General features: G+C 49.9%; 1 protein-coding gene across 1 annotated transcript in view; it reads right to left on the bottom strand.

Moving 5' to 3' along the window:
* Window positions 1–923: 923 nt before the first annotated feature.
* LOC119463558 (probable cytochrome P450 12c1, mitochondrial) overlaps window positions 924–20,590 on the bottom strand; it is a 97,052-nt gene continuing 77,385 nt past the window's right edge. The window contains exons 5-7 of the mRNA XM_049655271.1: window positions 15,612–15,690; window positions 11,297–11,527; window positions 924–1,095 (exon numbers count right to left, since the gene is read on the bottom strand). Coding sequence (XP_049511228.1) covers window positions 973–1,095; window positions 11,297–11,527; window positions 15,612–15,690 — 433 coding nt within the window. The 3' untranslated portion in view covers window positions 924–972. The remainder of the gene's footprint in view (window positions 1,096–11,296; window positions 11,528–15,611; window positions 15,691–20,590) is intronic.

Genomic DNA, 20,590 nt, shown 5'->3' with positions numbered 1-20,590 from the left:
CGTATGTTTGGCGTGGCGCTGCTACGACCGAGGGCGCGCGTTCAAATCCCGGCCATGGCACGCACATTTTAATGGGGCCGAAATGAAATAACGCCTGTGTACTTTGCATTTTGGGCAGGTTGAAGAACCGCACCTAGTCAAAATCAACACATAATCCCCCACTACGACGTGCGTCATAATCACATCGTAGCTTTGTTACGTAAAATACCAGAATTTATATATATAGTCATATCGTAAAAAGCCACAATGACACCAAGGACAGCATAGGGGAACTTACCCGTAGTCCCGTAGTTGCTAACTGAATTAAAGAACTTGTAAATAAATGGAAATGAAAGTGAATGCCAAAATAGCCAGCCGCATGTGGGATAGGATCCCACGTCTTCGCATTATGCGTGCGATGCTCTTACCAATAGAGCTACCGCGGCGCCTTTTCCCGTCTACTTTCTCGGGTATTTAAGTTTATCTACTAGCACTAACCCCAGAAGTGTGAGCCAGTGCCACCACTCACGAAGTCGTGAGTTCTTATCCCACTGGCGGCCATTTGTTTCTTAATCCGCTTTCATTACCACGTATTTATAATTTCGTTACTTCAATTAAGAACTAAAAGTAATTACCCCTATGCTGTCCTTAGTGTCAATATTCGTTGGCTTCGTATGATATGACTAATAGATATCGGACCCCTCAGTTTCCTTTCTTCGTGTTCTAATATACACATGTATGTATTCAAATTACCTGCTGTGATCGGAGACATTTTATCAAGGTTAACACCGGACCTTGTGCATGGGATAGGTGTGTAGGTGTGAGCAGTGCTCCGGCGCGTTGTGCATGACCACAAACGGCGCTGGCATATGAGTGTTTAATGCAGGATTCAGGCAGGAAAGTATACTTTTATTTCTCTACCGCATTTGTCTTCAGGGGAGCGTTGGAATATTCACGAAGACGAAGTAACAGCGGCGACAATTTTTTTAAGCATTAGTTAAGTGTGGTGTTGAGTTCCACAAACCGGAACTTAGCTGGCTTTTCTGGCCTGCCGGTGAACTGCGTAAGAAAGCCGATGTCGCCGTGATGGTTCTCCACGCGGTATCTTTTCAGCACCTGCAGGAGAGAAGACAATTTCAACTTATACCTTTCACAGAAGCCCTACACGTATCATATCACCAAAGCATGTTCTGCCTTAGCCGCTTTTATTTTATTGCAATAGCAATTATATGGACACTTCAATCGGATTTCTGCCGTCGGTGTCGCCGTCGCCGTGAGGTTCCGTATAAAGTCCAAGGGCGATAAAATCGTCGCCGCGCACCGTATGCGCAAGTGAAAGCGCGCGGGGGGCGCGCGCTATCACGGAGCGCGAACGCGACCATCACGCGAAAGGCCGTGGAGGTATGGGAGGGAGGGAGGCGGGGCGACGCTGTGCTGCGGCACCAAATGCTTATCTTGCAACGGGGCGCAACGGGGCGCAACGGGAAATTGCCACTCAATCTCCCACGCGAAAGCAAGAAAGTGGGAAGGCAGCGCGGGGAGGGAGGGGGGGGGGCGGGCGGCAGCTTTTACTCTGCCAACTGCTCTTGTACTTTGCCCGGCTGTGGCGGTCGCCCGCGCCGTCTCCTAAAAGCGATATCCACACGGATCTGACCTTTGTATGCGCCGTGCATTCGCCGCTCAGTTACCGTTGAAGCGATAGACCGCACGAACCTTCGCCCGCGGCGGCGGCTGCGCTTGCTGCCAGCGTTTTGACAGTCGTTGTCTGCAGTCATTCATTGTGATCTATTCATGTTTGCTTGTGCGCGCTGACACCACGCTTATTAATTGAGTTAGTAAGCGAATGTATCCAAGTTTATGCAGCCGATAAAACTACTATCCTTACTCCGAATAGCTCTCTACTAATTTGCTATCGCAATTGATGCTTCGCCTTTCGGGCGAAACTGCGACATTTTTTTGTCATTCAGAATATTTAGCAATATTAAGGACTTGAGGGGAAGCTTTTGCTCGGGGGCTTCTATCTAAATACATGGGAAGGAATATATTGTTTATCTCGACAATCACAGGATAAAATTGGATGTGGTTCGTTGCACACAAAAATGTCACAGTTTCGCCCTAAGGGCGAAGCAATGAATGCGATAGCAACACAGCAATGTCATACGAAGTAAGGTGAGCGGCTTTGGTAGCAATATGAATTGTAGTAAACATGAGCTGATTAAGTAAGCAGGTGTGCTGCGGCGTAAGTAGACCGACATGATGAGAGACTCGATGACCACGAGAAGGCGCGTGTGAAACGGTGGTGTTGATGAGAAGCGCTTCCCGTGGGCAGCGCGTTTCAAAGGGACACACCTGTAGCGCTGCACTGCCGATCCGGGCAGCATTGCATGTGTAGCGTGCGTTTGAAAATGTGGCCCAACTATTACTAACTGAATGAACAAGCGTGGTGTGAGCGCGCACAACAAACACGAATAGATCACACTGAATGACTGCAGACAACGACGCTGGCAGCAAGCATACGCCGCAGCGGGCGAAGGTACGTGCGGTCTATCGCTTCAACGGAAACTGGGCGGCGAATGCACGGCGCATAAAGGTCAGAGCCGTGTGGAGATAAGAGACGGTGCGGAGGAGCGACGAGCGCGGTTGTTGGCAGAGTAGAAGTGCGCCCCCCCCCCTCTCTCCGGCGCTGGCTTCCCGCTTCCTTGCTTGCGAGTGGGAGATTGAGTGCGTTCGCTATCCGTGATAGCGCGCGTCCCCGCACGCTTCCGCTCGGGCATACGGCGCGCGGCGAAGATTGTATCTATAGGGAACCTCACGGCGACGGCGACGCCGACGGCAGAAATCCGGTTGAAGTGTCCATATAATTGCTATCGCAATGAAAGAAAACGTTAAAATTTAGTGATTCCTGCAAGCGAAATTTTGATTTAGCCGTACACTAAAAAAAAAAAAACATTGTCTCAAATTCCACAGCTCCAGGAAAAGAAACATCGAACTTACAACTGTGAACTCAGCAAGTAGAAAAAACTCGCACTGAGCGGCGCAGTTGTTCGAGTTCTCGGCAAATTTATCTGTGTCATTTGAGCCATTGAGCGAAATGCAGCTCCACTGTAACGTGAAACCTGGGGAGGTGCGAAGCATGCAGTGATGCACCGCTAATGGTCTCATACTGCCTTAAGCAATGGCTCATAACCCCTTGAACGCGGCCTCCCCATTACGACGACAGAAGAGAAGTGAAATTCTACGCTGGAATGATGAGCGGCAACGCAGAAAGCTGTGGAAGGGGACGAAGACGACGAACGGGGGACGCTCGGCACGAGCGCGTGCCGCTTGCTTACCGAGCACTCAAACGAGAACATCCGGGCGCCGATGGAAGATCAAAACGAGATCATCCGGGAAAGCAGTCAAGACTGAAGAAAATGCGGTCTCTGCACCCCAGCCTTGTACAGGACCGCATTACATGCGCTAGTTACTGCCCAAACAAGTTGCAAGAAATACTGCTCTGGCTTTTGGCTCAAGGTCACTTAAAGGTCGCCGATCGCGGGAGCTAAAAGTATTTGATGTTTTAAAAATTTCCGCCACCATTCCGCCCTGTGAAAGTGGATGTACAACGAAGCTGTTGCCGACGTTACACAAGCGCCACCACCATACCGTGTTGCACCGTCGATATCAAAAAAGCGTCCGCGACCTCGTTCGCTCCCGTTTTGTTGGTGTTTCCCCGCCGCGGTGCACGTTCGGGGCGTCCATACGCTCGCGCGTAACCCGCGTTAACAACGTCACTAACTTTGATGTCTTCGCCCTGATGTCGATTATGGTCGCAGCACACACTGCGCGACTGACGCAACGGACAGAGCACCCACTCATGAAGGACCGATATATCGCGTGCACACGTTCGTCATGCGCGCACACAAATGTGCCGGAGTGCAGCATATATCCTGATTGTAGTACCTCCGCCTGGCGCAAGTGCGTTATTGAACTAATTCAATTTCTCAATGTAAAGTGCGCCAGAAAATTTGTAAAGTAGGACTTACACACTACCTTCGGACATAGCATCGGATTGTAATTTGAACATACGAGAAAACATCATTCTGTTACGCGGAAACTCAAAATTACACTAGCTCTAGATACGAAAATTTCTTTGTCGAAGTGACCGTGTACCCGCACGGACGCAGAAATATTGCCCGGGTAGCCATACACAGATTCACTGTAAAATGCTGGCTCTGCCGTAATCGAGAGTAGATGTAAGCATGGAACGGACACCGGCAAAGCGTATTGGTGCCGCGACGCAGGCCTGAAAGCTCAGCCGAAATGAACCTGTTTTGAACTGAACCTCGCTGCAAGTCTAGTCTCGGCCAAACAACCATCCGCGGCGCGCCGGACGCTGCGGCCTAGTCATGCAGCGTGGCGCTATCACTCGAAGCAGTAGGCACCCAACCCGTGCCGCGGAAGTCGCGGACCACTGGCGTTGAAAACAGCACAGGCAAGTCTGTCTCAGAGCCAAAAGATGACAATCAAGTGCATGGTGCACTGCATCTGCCTTTTGAAAGTCGCTATAGAAAATGACAAATTAAACTTCAGCGTACTGAAGTTACAGCTTGAGTGATATTGTGAAAAAAAAATCAGTAGTCCCTCCCTTGTCGAGGAAATGGGGGTAAGCAAAGCTTGTCGTGTGTTTCTTCGATGTTGCTCGGAAGGAATTGCACTGACGAGTACCACGTTCTGCTCGAACCACAACCGATCACACGCACTGCAGCTGACTCCGAAGTTCCGGCTTAAGCCCGTTTCACATGGTGCGATTTTGCAGTGCGTTTTTCGCAGCTACAATTTCCACAGATGCGAAATTCGCAATCCCGTTTCACATGGATCTACGGCAGCTGGGTTTTTCGCATACTCGTTAAGCATTCTCACTGGCGATGACGTATGAGCGAGCCGCCTCCTATTGGTCGTCTGTTTCCACCGTTACAGTGGCTACCACCGCACCTGCGTGTTTCGCAGAGAGGTTCAGCAAGCCGAACATCGAAAAAACGCACGCACGAAGCGTCCGGCGGCCTATTTTCCGCAGCTGCGAATTCGCACGTGCGAATTCGCAGACAAAACGTACCATGTGAAACGGGCTTTAGAAACTCGCGTTGAAACCTGGCCGTCGCAACGGGGAAGGTGGCGTCAGCGTTGCCAAGGCATGCATCCCCGTTCTGGGTTTCTTGGAGGGCACGACGACGCTTACGTTTGACCTCAACATCGCGCTCCCGCAACTCGGGGTCCGTGGCTCTTCGCTGATAGTTCGCCTAGGCTTCGGAAGCCCTCACGCTAGAAGAGGCACATCGACGACGAGCCCTTTCCCGAGCGCGTTCTCGACGCCGTTGCTCAAACGCAACCTGCTCCTCGGCTGAACGTACCACGCGTGGTCTTCCCATCCGGACGCCGAAACTGATCTGAAGCGCGGGAAGCCCGGCGGAGCGCCCGCTAACCCCTTTTCCTTGCCCTTCCCTCCCCGCGGCACAACAAACGACTCTGATTGGTCGCACACGCCATGCGATCCGGCACCGGGGAATCTTTCGCCGCACCTGGTCTTTCTTGCTTTTTTGTCCCTGGCTCATAACCGCATATGTAGCGCGCGTGTGCGCCACGCGCGAGTTTTTACGTGACTACAACGCCACCGAAACTTGTGAGCCAATACAAGCTTCGCTTGAATATTAGTAAAAATCGGAAGCAATGTTTTCTTTATCAGCGGAGCTGTATAAGGCCGACGTTAATACCTGTGGAGCGACGTCATTCGCAGGTGTTGGGAGAGGGCACGCTAAGGCACAGGTGGGCGGTGCTAGGGAGAGGGAATCGAGCGCGCAGCTGTGGTCCTCGCGGGGGGTTCGCAGAGTGCTACAAAAAGCGTGCGCTGGCGGCACGCAGTCTCTCTTTCGTTCTGGAACGTTCCGAGATGGCGAAGACGAAGAGGACGCCCGAGGCCGCCCGGCTTGAACATCGACGGGAAATAGCTCGCGAACGGGCTCGTCGTCGTCGAGCCGATACCGAACTCCGAGCGAGAGATGCCGAAGCCAAGCGGCGGCGAAGTGAAGACCCCGAAGTTCGTGCAAAGGAGGCCGAAGCCGGGAAATGTAAAGAGCCGAGCGAGAGGGATGAAGGAGTTGAGACTGGCGAAGAAGGGGGTAGTTTGGGGAAAAGTGAGGGAGACAAATTAATGAGTTTGAACTCAGAAATGAGTTGTGGCAGGAACCGTATTTTGTTAAGGTTTGACTGGTTGCCCGGATGATCTCGTTTAGCTCTCGCAACGGTGCCCGGATGTTCTCGTTTCGTTCTCGCCCAATTCTCGTCTTGAGTGCTCGGATAACGACTCTGGATCTTCGCTCAAGGTGTCTGGAAGGTCGGCGACAGCGGGAGCTAAAACATTTCATGCTTAAAATATGCGCGCGCCTAGCGGTTGCCGGGCAACCTAAAATTTAATGGGATAAAGATGTGTTTGCATTTTTTAGCAATCACTTGTTTTTAGAAAAAAAGTTCAATAGACAGGCAAGACCACTTTTTTCTGTGTGTTTGCTGTTTTTACCTGATGTTTCTGTGAATTTTAAAACAGGCATAGCACGGGAATTGGTTGGCGGCGTGCGCCCGTCGCCCTTGCCTCCGCTCACCATCATGACATGCTCGATGTTAGGGCAGGTAGGCTCGCGTCCGAGCCGTTCTCTTAATACCCCTACCAACTGCAATTACTATCCATACCAATAGGGACGCAACGCGCGTTTCAATGTTACTGAAACACGATTAAGATATTTGCAACATACTATTAATTCGCGTAGTTGACGCGAATTATTAGTTTCCAACGCTATGGTGGTAGAACAACGGGTTGCTAGCGTCATGTACCAGTGTAGCCACAAAAAGGGTGGAGCAAAACGCGCACGTGGCTTTGATTATCCAATGGACGACCGCGCGCACACAATATGTTTAATCCACGGCCTTTCTTAAACAAAAAAAGTGCTTTCACGAAGACACATGTGTAAGCAGGCATCCCGTCGGACAGCGTGATAAGGCCAATAACTCTTAGTATATAGTTCACGGTATTTTCATCGCCAATGATGGCACCATGACGGCGCAGCGGAAGGTAGGATGACCACACGTGCTCATCCATCAGGTCGCCTTCTTCGAATAGTTTCCAACAACGCCACCTTTTATTGGGACAGCAATTATATGAACACTCCAAGCGGATTTCTGCCGTCGGCGTCGCCTTCGTCGTCAGGTTCTGTATAAAGTCCAAGGGCGATGAAATTGTCGCCGCGCGCTTCATGCTGTATGCTAGCATGAATGCACGCGAGGGACGCGCGCTTTCACGGGGAGCGAATGCACGGCGGAGAGCAAACGCGACGTCTTCCGTTGCACGAAAGGCCATGGGGGGATGGGAGGGGAGGGTGCGGCTTCTGCTCTGCGAGCAACTGCGTACTTGTACTTTGCGCGGCTGCGGGCGGTCGCGCGCATCGTATCTTGAAACGATCTGCAACACGGCTCCTACCTTTGTATGCGCTGTGCTTTCACCGCTCGGTTTCCGCTGAAGCGATAGACCGCACAAAGCTTCGCGCGCTGCTGCTGACGGGCTTGCTCACACAAGCGTTTTGACAACGGTTGTGTGCGGTCATGGAGTTTGACCTATTCATGTTTGCTTGTGCGCGCTGACACCATGCTTGTTAATTCAGTTAGTGAGCGAATGTGTCCAAGTTTATACAGCCGATAAAACTGCTATCCTAATTGCGTATAGCTCTCTACTAATTTGCTGTGCCAATTGTTGCTTCGCCTTTCGGGCGAAACTGCGATTTTTTCGCACATTGTTTTCCTTGGCGAGCTACTGCCACGTTGTGTTATCGGGTATACCTGTTTCTAACGTCAGGCGCCCGTTCTTGCGGCGAGCGTCGGAGTCGGCGTAACCGAGCGAAAGAGCACAGCGAACGATGAAAGCAAACGCCCAGCTGAGCGGGGGATGATACACTCGAGGAGGAAAGCGGAGGAGGAGGGTGCAGCGTAACCATGTGGCGGAAAGCGGAGGAGGATGCTATGGCGAAAGGGTGAGAAAAAAAGCGTAGTGCGGCGACGATGTCTACGAGAATGGCGTAAGAGTAGCGCGCGTCGTCTGGGATGTCTGTCGGCGGTGGCTGCTGTCAATTGTGCCCACGCGTCACCCACGCGCTGGCTCTCGCGATCTCCAGATTAGCGAGGCAGTCGCGCCGCACTTAGCTCCGATTGCAAACGTGCCGCGCTAGACAGATTGTCCGCGCCAGCCAATGTATCGCGAAATAAAAACACGTACAGAGCTGCGCTGAGATTTGGTATTAAGGAGTATGCTAATCGTCGCTGAATTTTTTTCACGGGTCCATCTCAAAGATAGTGCAGTCTAAAAAGGTGACAAAAGTGATAATGATGACGCCAAAAATCGGTATAGTGGTGGTGAAGATGACGATGGTTATGATGGTGACGATTATGATGATGAAAGCTGATGACAAAAATTTGGTAGGCGATTCAAACGTCGGTTCCGCGGAGCTCTCACAATAAATGACGTGGTGCATACACCCCATTCTCACTCAACTCGCCCAAGGAAACATTGTCTTCCATCGACTTCAGCTTGAGGTTGAACTGCCTTCAAACTTTTTCTCTGTTTTATGTTTAAACGCTGTATCACTCGCAAGGTATGCCCAAATGCGCACACCAAATCATGCGATGTCACAGTGCTCGGAGTGATGTCCCGAAAACGAAGGACTACTATCATGCTTCTCGTGAGAAACATTTTATGACATGTTGCATGCACAGGGAAGCACTACGCATTTCCAGCTGCGTTTAGCGATACCGTTGTGTGCCGGTCGCGCATATCCCTTCTGGAACATTGGCTAGGAGTGGGCACATTCCCTTCACTAGTGGCATATATGTTATACCTGAATAACAAATTACAATTAAATAAAAATTCTCTTGATTATATTGAACTATGGCATTATCAGAGTGGTGTTCTTTAGAATTACTTAAGAGTACATCATATGGTCCGGTTTTATCTAGTAATTCTTTTATCAACCATAACAAAGGCGTGCCTACTGGCTCTATTTGTCAGTGAGTATATAGGGGTATTTAAGCCCGTTTGCTGGAGCTTGCATTAGGCGCACATAAAGGGTTTCCAAGCTAACGTTAACCAAGCTGTAAAAAATAATCTGCAAGTTAAAAGATAATATGCACTTTGTTCTGTCGTTAGTAATGTTCCGCGATCAGAATAATTTTATCGCGATAGCAATTAAATAGACATCCCAGGTGAACTGTTGCTGTCACAGTGGTGCTCTGGATATACGAAAGTAATATATACTTGACATCTTTCACGTTTTTAGAACGTGAAAGATGCCCGCGAATGCACGCAAAGTGCCTCGAGCGGCCAGTGGCGCTGCAATTTTCCGTACTAAAATATCGTCCATATACTACAATGCCTTAACGGAATTTTCTCACCAAGGTTAGCCTTCAGGCACCTCTCATAACGAGCTAATAGAATATCAGATGAGGACTGGGGTCAAACACGACCCAGTGCGCCCCATGATTTTGAATGAACCACTTCTCCTTACTCATAATGAACGTCGACTGCAAGAAAAAGTCCCACGGTTAAAGAAAGCTTTTTATGTCTGTACTGCAAAGTAAAAAAAAAATTTCGCTGTTTCGCCCGAAAGGCGGTGCATCGGTGGCGATAGCAAATTTGTAGACAGCTATACGAAGTAAGGATATTAGTTTTATAGGCCGTATAAACGTGTAAACATTCGCTTACTAAATACATTAACAAGCCTGGTGTCGTCACGCGCTCGCAAGCAAACATGAACACATCTCACTCGGTGACCGCTGAAACTCGCTGTCAAAATGCTGGAGTGAGGAAGCGCGGCGGCAGGCGAGCGAATCGTGCTGCCTCTCGCTTCAACTCGAACTAAGTCACGAACACAAAGAGCGCACATGAAGCTATCAGCACTCGGTGTGCTCTGTCGCCACGACAGACCTCTTTCAAGAAAGGGCCCGCGCGGCCGCGCCTTACGCAGCCGCCGCCGGAGTAAAAAGCTCCCCCCCTCTCTCCCCTCCCCCGGTGCCTTGCGCTCGACGGAAGACGGCGCGCTTCCTCCTCGCTTTCCTCCTCTGTGCACGCGAGAATGCGCGGATCAGTAGGCAGCATCCCAGCAGGTCATTGTACCAAGTGCAAGTGCACCCCTAGTTTTGACGATTGCGACGTTGTGGCCGAGAGAGACACAAGAGCATGTAAAATTCGCGAGGCCTTTCGCTATGCAGGGGGAAATAAATGTGTGAGTGGGCCTTGTATTATTAGAAAATTAGTATCATTATATCTTGAGACGATGCCTGTTCATGTACATGTGCGTACGCACTTATTCACCCCTATTTTGACCCCTCCCTCCACCCCTATGGGTCCTGCTGACTTCTTGATTGCTCGCACCTTACATCAAGAAGAGCACAGTGTTCCAATTCCGCTTTCGAGGACAGACGCCGCAAGGCAGCTTCGACACCAGGCACGTTGTCTCTCACTGACCGAGTGGAACGCGCCAAACTTAAGACGTACACGACTGCATGGATTAATTACCCCTCCTTGCAACTCCGACCTCCATTCGGACTTCCTCAAGGTGAATCTTCGCTTCTCTGACGCCTTCGCTTAGGAGTTGCCTTCACAAAGGCATACCCTACATTAATTGGAGTGACCGAGAGTGCAGCATGCGAGGTCTGCAGCCCAGAAGAAACTATCGACCACCTGCTGTGCCACTGTCCACGATATTCTTCAGAAAGACAAAAACTTGCTAACAGGCTACAAAAACTGGACAGTCGGCCACTTTTCATGCAGGTGCTGCTGGAACACCGCCCCCATCACTCATCGGCCCACAGAGCGGTGAAGGCAATTTTGCGCTTTTTGAGGACGACGGCCTTGTGTGAACGTCTTTGACTAATAGTGCAAAATCACACGCGTCAGCGAGTTCACCGCTAATTTCCCTCTTTCCTTCCCTCATCTCTTTCCATGTCATCTTTGTGTTCCCTTTTCCCATTCCCTTGGTGTAGGGTAGCCAAACGGACGTTATTCTGGTTAACCTCCCTGCCTTCTGTCCTTTTTATTCCTCCCTTCCTTTCTTCCTTCCTACGAATTGCGCAGTAAAAACTCTTTTTTTTGTTTATACAGTTGTAAGCACCGCATTCTGTAGAACTTAATAAAGCTGATTGCAACTTAATTCTGTTGGAATTAAGCTGATTCCAGTTTAATTACAACATGTGCATTGGATCTCAATGGTTTTTCGTAATATCTTTGCGCTGTCGAACGTACCTTGGCCACAAGAATGCAAATCTCCATCTCAGCGATTCTTCTGCCAATGCACATTCTTGGTCCAATGCTGAATGGGAGAGAGGCGAATGGATGCAGATTCCAAGTGTTGTCATTCTCCTTGGACGATGGGTCATCGCTCGATCGCAGCCACCTTTCAGGTAGGAATTCCGAAGCCCGAGTGAAGTTCTCGTCCAGCCTTCCAGCAACAAATGGCTGTGTTTGTAAGACTGTCTGAAAATTGCATGTAGAATATTGTAACCCTCATCGCTTGCATAAAAGTTTAGAGCAGTAGAGTAGCAACAGTGAATGTAAATTGTTCGAAAAGAAATGGCCCAAGTACTCAACAGAAGTAGACAAAGAAATTCGGTGGGTCTTCATGCTAACACTTCAGCGAGAAGAATACGTAAGCATATGCGGTACCCGTCTTTGAGCCTATGTTAATCACCTGTATTTTATTATGTTCGTCATTGTGTTCATCCTGCCGACTCCACATGGCTCATTTGTAAGCAACGCATTCAGCGATCACCAATAGTAGCGCATGCAGCACACTCACTTGCCACGAGCCGCAGCTCTTAATAGGATGGGCATCTTGTGAAATTATGCAACATTTTCCCGTTAGTAATGCGCTTAGCATTGCGATTAGTAGATCAGGGTACTAGACGTACTCTCCGGGAGCTTTCTGTCTGTCTGTCTGCCTGTCTGTCTGTCTGTCTGTCTGTCTGTCTGTCTGTCTGTCTGTCTGTCTGTCTGTCTGTCTGTCTGTCTGTCTGTCTGTCTGTCTGTCTGTCCGTCCGTCCGTCCGTCCGTCCGTCCGTCCGTCCGTCCGTCCGTCCGTCTGTCTGTCTGTCTGTCTCTCTGTCTGTCTGTGTATCTGTATGTCTGTCCGTCTTTCCGTCCGTCCGTCCGTCCGTCCGTCCGTCCGTACCGCATTGTAGCGCTAATCAGTAGCGCATTGGGCTGCTGTTTCTCAGGGAACAAGTTTTGAAACGAATCGTCGAAACAACTTGCGCCAATAGCTATGTGCGGCAGGGTATCTTCCACTGTTCAATGAACCTCTTTGATGCCTACTTGACAACCACCAACAGCGACCAACTGAGTACGTCCCCAATATGACTGAACCTGAAACGGAAGATTGTCATCCACTCGAATGTGGCACGAAGCTACAAAGGATAGCACCTCGTGTTGCGATCTTCTATCCTCCTGGTTAGCCCGAACGACAGAAGGACGGCCCAGAAAGACGTTGGGCCCGGGCTCCCATCCCATACTACGATTAGTTTTCCCTCAACTGCAAAGCCTTCTTTCCGAGAAAGCACTAGGCGTTTACTTTGTATCTTTTTGCTACATTCGGGTAGATGACAATATTCCTTTCATGACACTTCCTCCACCTTACGGGATCCCTCCAAACTTATTTGCCGTAACGAGCTTCGAGTTAACGATTATTTCACCCTGACGCGGGGATCTGCTAGCCTCCCGGTTAGATAGGATGTTAGAGCCATCGCAGGATAAAATTGAAGCGACAAGTGTGCATATATTTTCGAATCACACATACAATAAACGCATACCACATAGTTCATTTTGGTCAAAAAAAGCATAAAACCCGTTCCATGTCATCATGATCAATGATAAGATGGTTGATTGATAACGATGATTGATAACGAGATCTGCTTGTAACAGAGGGCGCGACGTCAATACCCATACAAAATATAAACTACAGTGCAGGTTTGTGACAGCACAATTTGTAACACAGGACGAGACGTTGCTACATTACATATATATAAACAGGCCCACCTCGTAAGGCATTGGATTTATGTTGTGACAGTGCTATGGGAAGGATCCGTATAGCGAGGACTCCTGAAGAGCAGCGTGCATACAAGCAAGTGAACGGAGGCGACAGTGTGAACAACGGCGTCGTGCTCGTGCCACAGATGAACATCGTATCCAGGCCGTGTATCGCAAGTGCCAAAAGCGGCAGGATGATAATGGATGTCGTGAAGCCGAAAATGCAGCCAAGAGACGAACTTACAATCCAATAAATTGTTTCAAAGGTGCAAATCCTAAATTTAAGAAGAAATATCTCAACGCAGAATTCGCATTTAGTTGCTCCGTGTGTGGTCGACTGTAGTTCCAGGTTAAGTGCATTTTGCTTGTCTCTAGTGGTGTGAAGACAGGGCAAACAGCGAAACTGGCGACTCAACCTAGCTTTATCTCGGTTCGGCCAAGTTTTTGCGAGGTTATGCTTCAAGACTCGGTCACGTTTTGCTCAAGATCATTACGGAATCATCGACAGCCCAAGGAGCAAGGATCACTCGGTCATTAAAGTGTCTGGACGCTTCTGGAAGCTAAAACGCTTGTGCTCGGTTTCTCGGGCTTGTAACTCCGGATCTTCTGCGAATCGCCGACGTTTTCCCGCCGCTTCGGCGGCGTGATACTCGGGATCGTACTGAAGTCGTATCACTCGGTCTCGAGTAGCGGCGCGGCAGCTTTCGCGCAGGGCTCCTCTTCGGCAGTGACTCTCTGCTTCAGCCGCCCCATCTTCGCGGCGATGTGCTCGGCGCGGAGACGGCGGAGCTTTCGTGTCGCAGCGGCGGCGACGAGGAGCTATATATCCCGTGGTTTGATGCAGTGACGTCATGGCTTAGCTCCGCCTCTGCGCAGCCGCGGCAACCACTCCGCACGCCGCGGTGACGTCATGGCTCGGCAAAGCTATAAGCGAAGCAATGAAGCGCGCGATCACATCACGGCTCACGCAGCTGTGACGAGGCTCGGCGCGGTAGGCACAGCTGGGGCGAAGCGTTGCTAGGCGACGCATTCTGACATCATCACCAGGCAGAGGTTCTGCGGCGTACACTCGACGGACAATCCTCCAGCTTAAACAGCTTCGCTAGTTCACAGGGGTATGTGCCACTACGCTTGGACCCTTTCTGCACAACCACTAGGATCGGCCCACATTTCGGCTTTACACCTGACGGCAAAGGCCCAGGTTAAGCAGCTTCACTGTTTAAAAGTCGCAGTTTCGCCCGAAAGGCGAAGCATCAATTGCGATAGAAAAATAGTAGAGAGCTATACGGGGTAAGGATAGTAGATTTATCTGCTTTATAAACTTGGAGACATTCGCTTACTAACGGAATTAACAAGCTTGGTGTCAGCGCGCACAAGCAAACATGAATACATTACACTCGATGACCGCAGACAACCGCTGTAAAAACGCTGGCGTGAGTAAGCGGGTCAGCAGCAGCGACCGAAGGTTCGTGCGGTCTATCGCTTCAACGGAAACTGAGCGGCAAAATCACAGCGCACACAAAGGTAGGAGCCGTGTGCCGATCTCTTTCAAGATACGGTGCGCGCGACCGACCGCACCCGTGCAAAGTACCAGTACGCAGTTGTTGGCAGAGTAGAAACCGCATCCCCCTCCCTCCAGCGCTGCACTCCCGCTTTCCTTCTTTCGCGTGCGAGATTGTGTCGTCTGTTCCCCTTGTATGTTCGCCGAGAAATGCTTCACTTCTAAACCGGTCGCAGGATAGGCAGTTGGTGCCGCAGCACAATGTCGCCTCCCCCCCCCTCTCTCCCTACCTTCCTCCCATATTCTAACGGCCTTTCGCGCGACGTAAGACGTCGTGTTTACTCTCCGCCATGTGTTCGCTCTCCGGAAAGTGCGCGTCCCTCGCGCGATTTCACTCGCACATACAGCATAAGCATGCGTCGACGATTTCATCGCCCTTGTTGATATAGAACCTCACGGCGAGGACGACGCCGACGGCAGGAATCCGCCTGGAGTGTCCATATAATTGCTATCGCAATAAAATAAAATACACTTCAACATAACTCTCATAATCGTGTAATGAAACCCGCAAGAGTTGTCATAACCATGATCAAGTGACAGTAAATATTGTACATTTATTTTAAACGCGCACTTAACTATTACTGTTTATCATGGAAACACGGAAGTTTCATTGCGCTGTATAGCTCGTGCCGTATGCGCAGATGTCATTACTGTTGAACACCTTTCTGTAATGCAACAGCTCCAAAAGTGTAATGGCCTGTATCACTCTTCGTGATCGTATTTGGATCAATCTCTGGAAACGATAATGCACTGACGCTCTTGTTTTTGTCTGAGCCTAAGCGCTGAGTGCGAGCAATCGACACGTTATAATAGTGGTAAAAAATCGACCGGCTAAAATGTGACGGTAGATTGCAACGTCGGCATGTCATATAGCTTACCGCTTGTACTTTGACCTTGTCCTCGTAATGACCTAAATGTTCGATTTAAAATACGGAGTGCCTGCATTGTTATGTGAATGGTGGTCTTCATACTTACATTAGCGGGTATGCAGTAACCTGACATTACGACGTCATGGTTTAATTTCCGGTTCACTCCTGGTATGACGGGGTGGAATCTGAAAAAAGGAATGATACAGGAAATTTTGAAACTACTCATTCGACATCTGATAGCACTACTGCCGCTTAGCTAGGTCAAGCAACTTTTCTTCGAAAGAAAATAGCTGAGAGTTTTAGAATAGGGGACCCTAAAGTTTGGGGCCCCAGAGAACTTTGCGGGTGCTTGCGTTGGGGCATGCTGGAATGGATAGATTTAGAATAGGATTTTGCGTTGTCGGACAGCGTGTTGCGCTTGCAGCGCCACTACGGCGTTAAAGAAAAGCTGTTATAAATATTAATATATACCACATTATTATAAGAAGATTATTATAATTTACACTTTCGCGTTCAACTACAATTTAGAAGTTATTCTATTAGCAGCAACCAACTTGTTGCGCTTTGTTTTGCGTAACCAACTTCACATGCATTCACCAGCTAAGTTAATCCGTGTTAGGCCTACGAGCCATGTAGTCGACAATCGAATTCGGAATCAGCGGCGTCTAGTGAGTCAATCTTCATTACACACGTTAATTGAGAGGAAGCGATAACCGCAGTCACTTCTCCTAGCTTGCGAACTTCACGCGTTACCACGAACTGAGCCCAGTTCGGTGCTAGGTTAGAGCCGTAACTTCGATAGGTGCCGCCATGTATGCTGACGCAAAGCTTTTGGGGATACCGCTAAATCAGTGAAATAGGGTGCCCTACGTACAACCTAAAGGCAGTTTGCGTCTCGCGCATGCGTAATGGCTATTTCTTTGGGGCACCTAAGCGTTCGGGTCCCCTATTCTACAACTATTATCCTACTTTTAATTTATTGCAAGTGTTACACAAATATGTTAACGCACTCGATAAGATTGGGCAAATCTAGCATGTGCTTTATGTTGTTTGTTACAGGGAAAGAGGTTTCAAATCTATTTCCGGGGATATTTACAATGCGGCCACTGGCATACAAAACAGACACGATGGCAAAACCAATCCGCGCGACATCAGAGAGCGTCGTCGTCTTCCGTACTGCCGTCAGCTTCGTCTCGATCAGCGTTTGGTAACATGACCCCCGGTGGCGAAGGCGCCGTCCCGGTGCTGGCTAGATCGTCCTAGTTGTATCGCTTGAGGCTGGTGACGTGCACGACATCTATTGAAGGTCGAGATGTGATAGAATAGAGGGGCGTGATTTCACATGTGACGTCGGTCACTTGGCGAAAGACCTGGTACGGGCCACAGTAAGGCGAAATCAACTTTTAGCAAAGGCCAACTCGTCGTGACGGTAACTAAAGAAGGACCCTATCACCGGGGTTGAAGTGGGTATTGAGGTGGCGGGAATCATAGAAGAGTCGTTGCTTGTCCTGCGAAGTGGTAAGGCGCAAGCTTGCAATCTGGCGTGCCTCTACAGCTCTTAAGATGGCGTCACAGGCGTATTCTGACGACGAGTCGAGAGCGGCAGGATGAAGGGTGTCAAATGGGAGCGTGGGATTTATTCCGTAGAAGAGGTAAAACAGAGAAAAGCCAGCAGACTCATGTCGGGAGGAAATATAAGCAAATGTTACGAAGGGCAGGGCGGGAGTCCCAGTCATGATGGTCGGCGGAAACATACATAGCAAGCATGTCTTTGATAGTTCTATTAAGACGCTATGTGAGGCCGTTAGTCTGAGGGTGACGTACGCCATTGTCAACTTGTGCTTTGTAGCGCAGGAGTGCAAGAGGTCCTGGACAACCTTCGGAATGAAAGAGTAGCCCCAGTCTGTGAGGAGGTGTCGAAGAGAGCCGTGCCGAAGTATAACGTCTTCGAGGAAGAAGTCGGTGACGTCGGTTGAACAGCTGGTTGTAAGTGGCAGAGGGATCACGTACCGGGTCGTGTAGTCGGTAGCTACTGCTATCCACTTATTTCCGCCGGTAGATAGCGGGAAGTGACCAAGAAGGTCAATAACAACCCCAAAGAATGGCTGCGATGGCACGTCAAGGGGTTGAAGGCGGCCAGCTGGGAGTACTGTTGGTTTCTTGTGGCGCTGGCACGTTTCACAGGAAGCGACGTAATGGCAGACGAAACGGTATATACCGCGCCAAAGGAAACGATGCAGAACACAGTCATACGTGCTAGAGACTCCGAGGTGACCCGTGGTAGGCACATCTTGTAGCTGTGTGAGGACAGTTTGACGCATATGTGCAGGAATAACCAAGAGTAGTTCAGGACCGTCAGGGTGCATGTTGTAGCGGTACAAGACGCCATCCTGCACCACAAACATACGCAGAGAAGGGCAAGGTGTCTCAGAAGTCAGCCGAAGAATGACGTTTCGGAAGTAGGTGTCACGGCGTCGCTCATCTCCGATGTTCTGAAACGTAGTAAGCGACAGCACGCAGGTATACTCCTAGCTGTCGGGAAGCTCCGTTGGGTATACTGGATCGGCCGCTCTTATGCACAACGGTGCATGAGTACTCTTAGAGTCGTAGCGCCAACCGACCGAGACGTCCAGTAGGACCCTTTAGGGATGAAAGCCAGCATAAAGCATGATGGTCGGTGATAACTGTGAACGGCAGGCTGTAGAAGTAGGGGCGAAATTTACCCACTGCCCAAATGAGAGCAAGGCACTCGCGTTCAGTGATGGAGCAATTACGCTCCGCTTGCGACAGAAGACGGCTAGCGTACGCAATAACACGGTCGCAACCTTGTTGGCGCTGAGCCAAAACAGCGCCGATGTCATAACCGCTGGCATCGGTTTGACCTTCCGTTGGAGCGGTCATGTCAAAATGGGCTAGAACTGTTATCTGGCATTCACTCATTTTCGATGACATCAACCATCTTTCTCAATAAACGCTCTATGCGAGGATCCTCTGCCCTCGCTGACTGAACTTTAGGACATCAGAAGTTACTGTGCCCAAATTCTCACTTTCCAATTGGTTTTTAAATCAAAAATATGTGCTTGGGGTAACTTTTCTTCCCCCTCCTTTTTTATTTTCCATTGGCTTTATACCCGTTTTTGCACACCAGTAGGGACCGGTTTCCCCAGCTTTCATTTAATTTGATTTCCAAAACCAGGGGATCAGAGATAATTCGGGGCTAGAACTGGTGGTGAAGTGAGCCGCATGTTAAGCTCAGCGAATGCAGTAGCTTGCTCCAGACCCCAGACAAAAACCGCGTCTTTCTTGAGAAGTTCTGTGAAAGGGCGCGCAACGTTAGCGAAATTGCGTACGAACCGGCGGAAGTATGAGCAGAGGCCCACAAAGCTTCGAACGTCGTTGGCACAGGTCGGCACGGGGAATAACTTGACGGCGTGAACTTTATCAGGATCGGGCGGACGCCGGAAGAATCGACGAGGCGTCTGCGTACAGTAAGTTGCTGGCGGCGAAGTGGTATTTTGATGAATGGAGCTGAAGGCTAGCCTGGCGGAAAACAGAAATAATTGTCGTAAGAAGGCCGAGGTGCCTGGCAAAAGTTGGTGAAAAGACAATAACATCATCGAGGTAGCACAGGCAGATTGACCACTTAAAACCGGGAAGGAGAGCGTCCATCATACGCTAAATGTAGCCGGGGCATTACATAACCCGCACGACACCACTTTAAACTGATAGAGGCCATCAAGTATAATAAATGCAATCTTTTCGTGGTCCGTGTCGTCAACTGCAATCTGCCAGTACCCGGAGCGAAGGTCCATCGAAGAAAAATATTTTGCACCATCTAAACAATCGAGGGCGTCATCTATCCGCGGCAGGGGATACACGTCTTTTTTTGCTACTTTGTTGAGATGGCGATAGTCGACACCGAAGCACCAGCTGTCAGCCTTCTTTCTGACGAGCGTGACCGGGGAAGCCCAAAGGCTATACAGAAGGCTCAATGATATCTGGGGCAAGCATCTGGTCGACTTCCTTCTGGTTGACTTGGCGCTCAGTAGGGGAGACGCGGTAGGGCCGTCGGTGGATCGGGCTGGCGTCGCCGGTGTGTATCCGATGTTTCACAACGGAGGTTTCACCCAGTAGCCGGTTATCTCGATCGAAAATGTCCAGGTACGAGACGATAAGGCAATGAAGTGTTTCCGCATGGTGGGCCGGCGGGTCAGGAGCGATCATTGCCAAGAAAGGTTATGATGGCGAAAAATATGTCCAACGCGTCCACAGCAGAAGCATATATGACTATCATAAGAAGTGCACCATTCTTCCTGGTTCCGATAACGAGGACAAGCGTTCGAATTTCGTGGTAGATCGGGTACGCCGGGTGAGCCCGGCGTACCCGAGTCGGGTTTGTGGGCTGGGCTCAATATATGGAGTCCGACATTGGCCAGCTCTTGCCTTAAAACGGCCTAGATTAGGGATATTGTTGCGTGGGAGTCGTCTGGGCCGCAAATCTGGGTAGGCACAGAAGATGCACCTTCAATCTTCCTGCGGACGATGCACGATGCACGCAATACTGTTGGATGCAGGCGGAAAAGGTAAGAAACGGAGGTCCTCGCAGGTAGATATTGCACCCGCAATAGGAAGGCGAGAAAAGTTGTGAGCAATGCGACGGCTTTTGGCTTCTTCGAATCGGCGGCATTCAGCAATGATGTCCTGCACTGTCGATGAGTTCTTGAAAACGAGGAGCTTAAACGCGTCATCCACGATTCCTCTGAGGATTTCTGCTTCCGGAATCTTCTAGTCAACCTTGCGACAAAGTGCAAGCCCATCCTGAATATATGTCGTATAGTACTCAGTGCACGTCTGAGTTTGGCACGCAAGGTCTTTCTGCGCGGCACGCCGGCGGCGTACAGGCTAGTCAAACAAATCAGTGAGATTTTCTTGCACACGTCCCACCTAGTGAGTTACTCTTCGTGGGTCTCGAACCAGACGCGTGCCGTTCCCGCAAGGTAACATATCAGGTTAGCGAGCATGATGGTCTGGTCCCAGTGATTGCTCGCGGTCACCCGTTCGTAGAGTTGAAGCCAGTCTTCAACG

The sequence above is a fragment of the Dermacentor silvarum genome, chromosome 9 (assembly GCF_013339745.2).
Source record: "Dermacentor silvarum isolate Dsil-2018 chromosome 9, BIME_Dsil_1.4, whole genome shotgun sequence".
Lineage (NCBI taxonomy): Eukaryota > Metazoa > Arthropoda > Arachnida > Ixodida > Ixodidae > Dermacentor > Dermacentor silvarum.
This window is presented reverse-complemented; position numbering and strand designations above follow the sequence as displayed.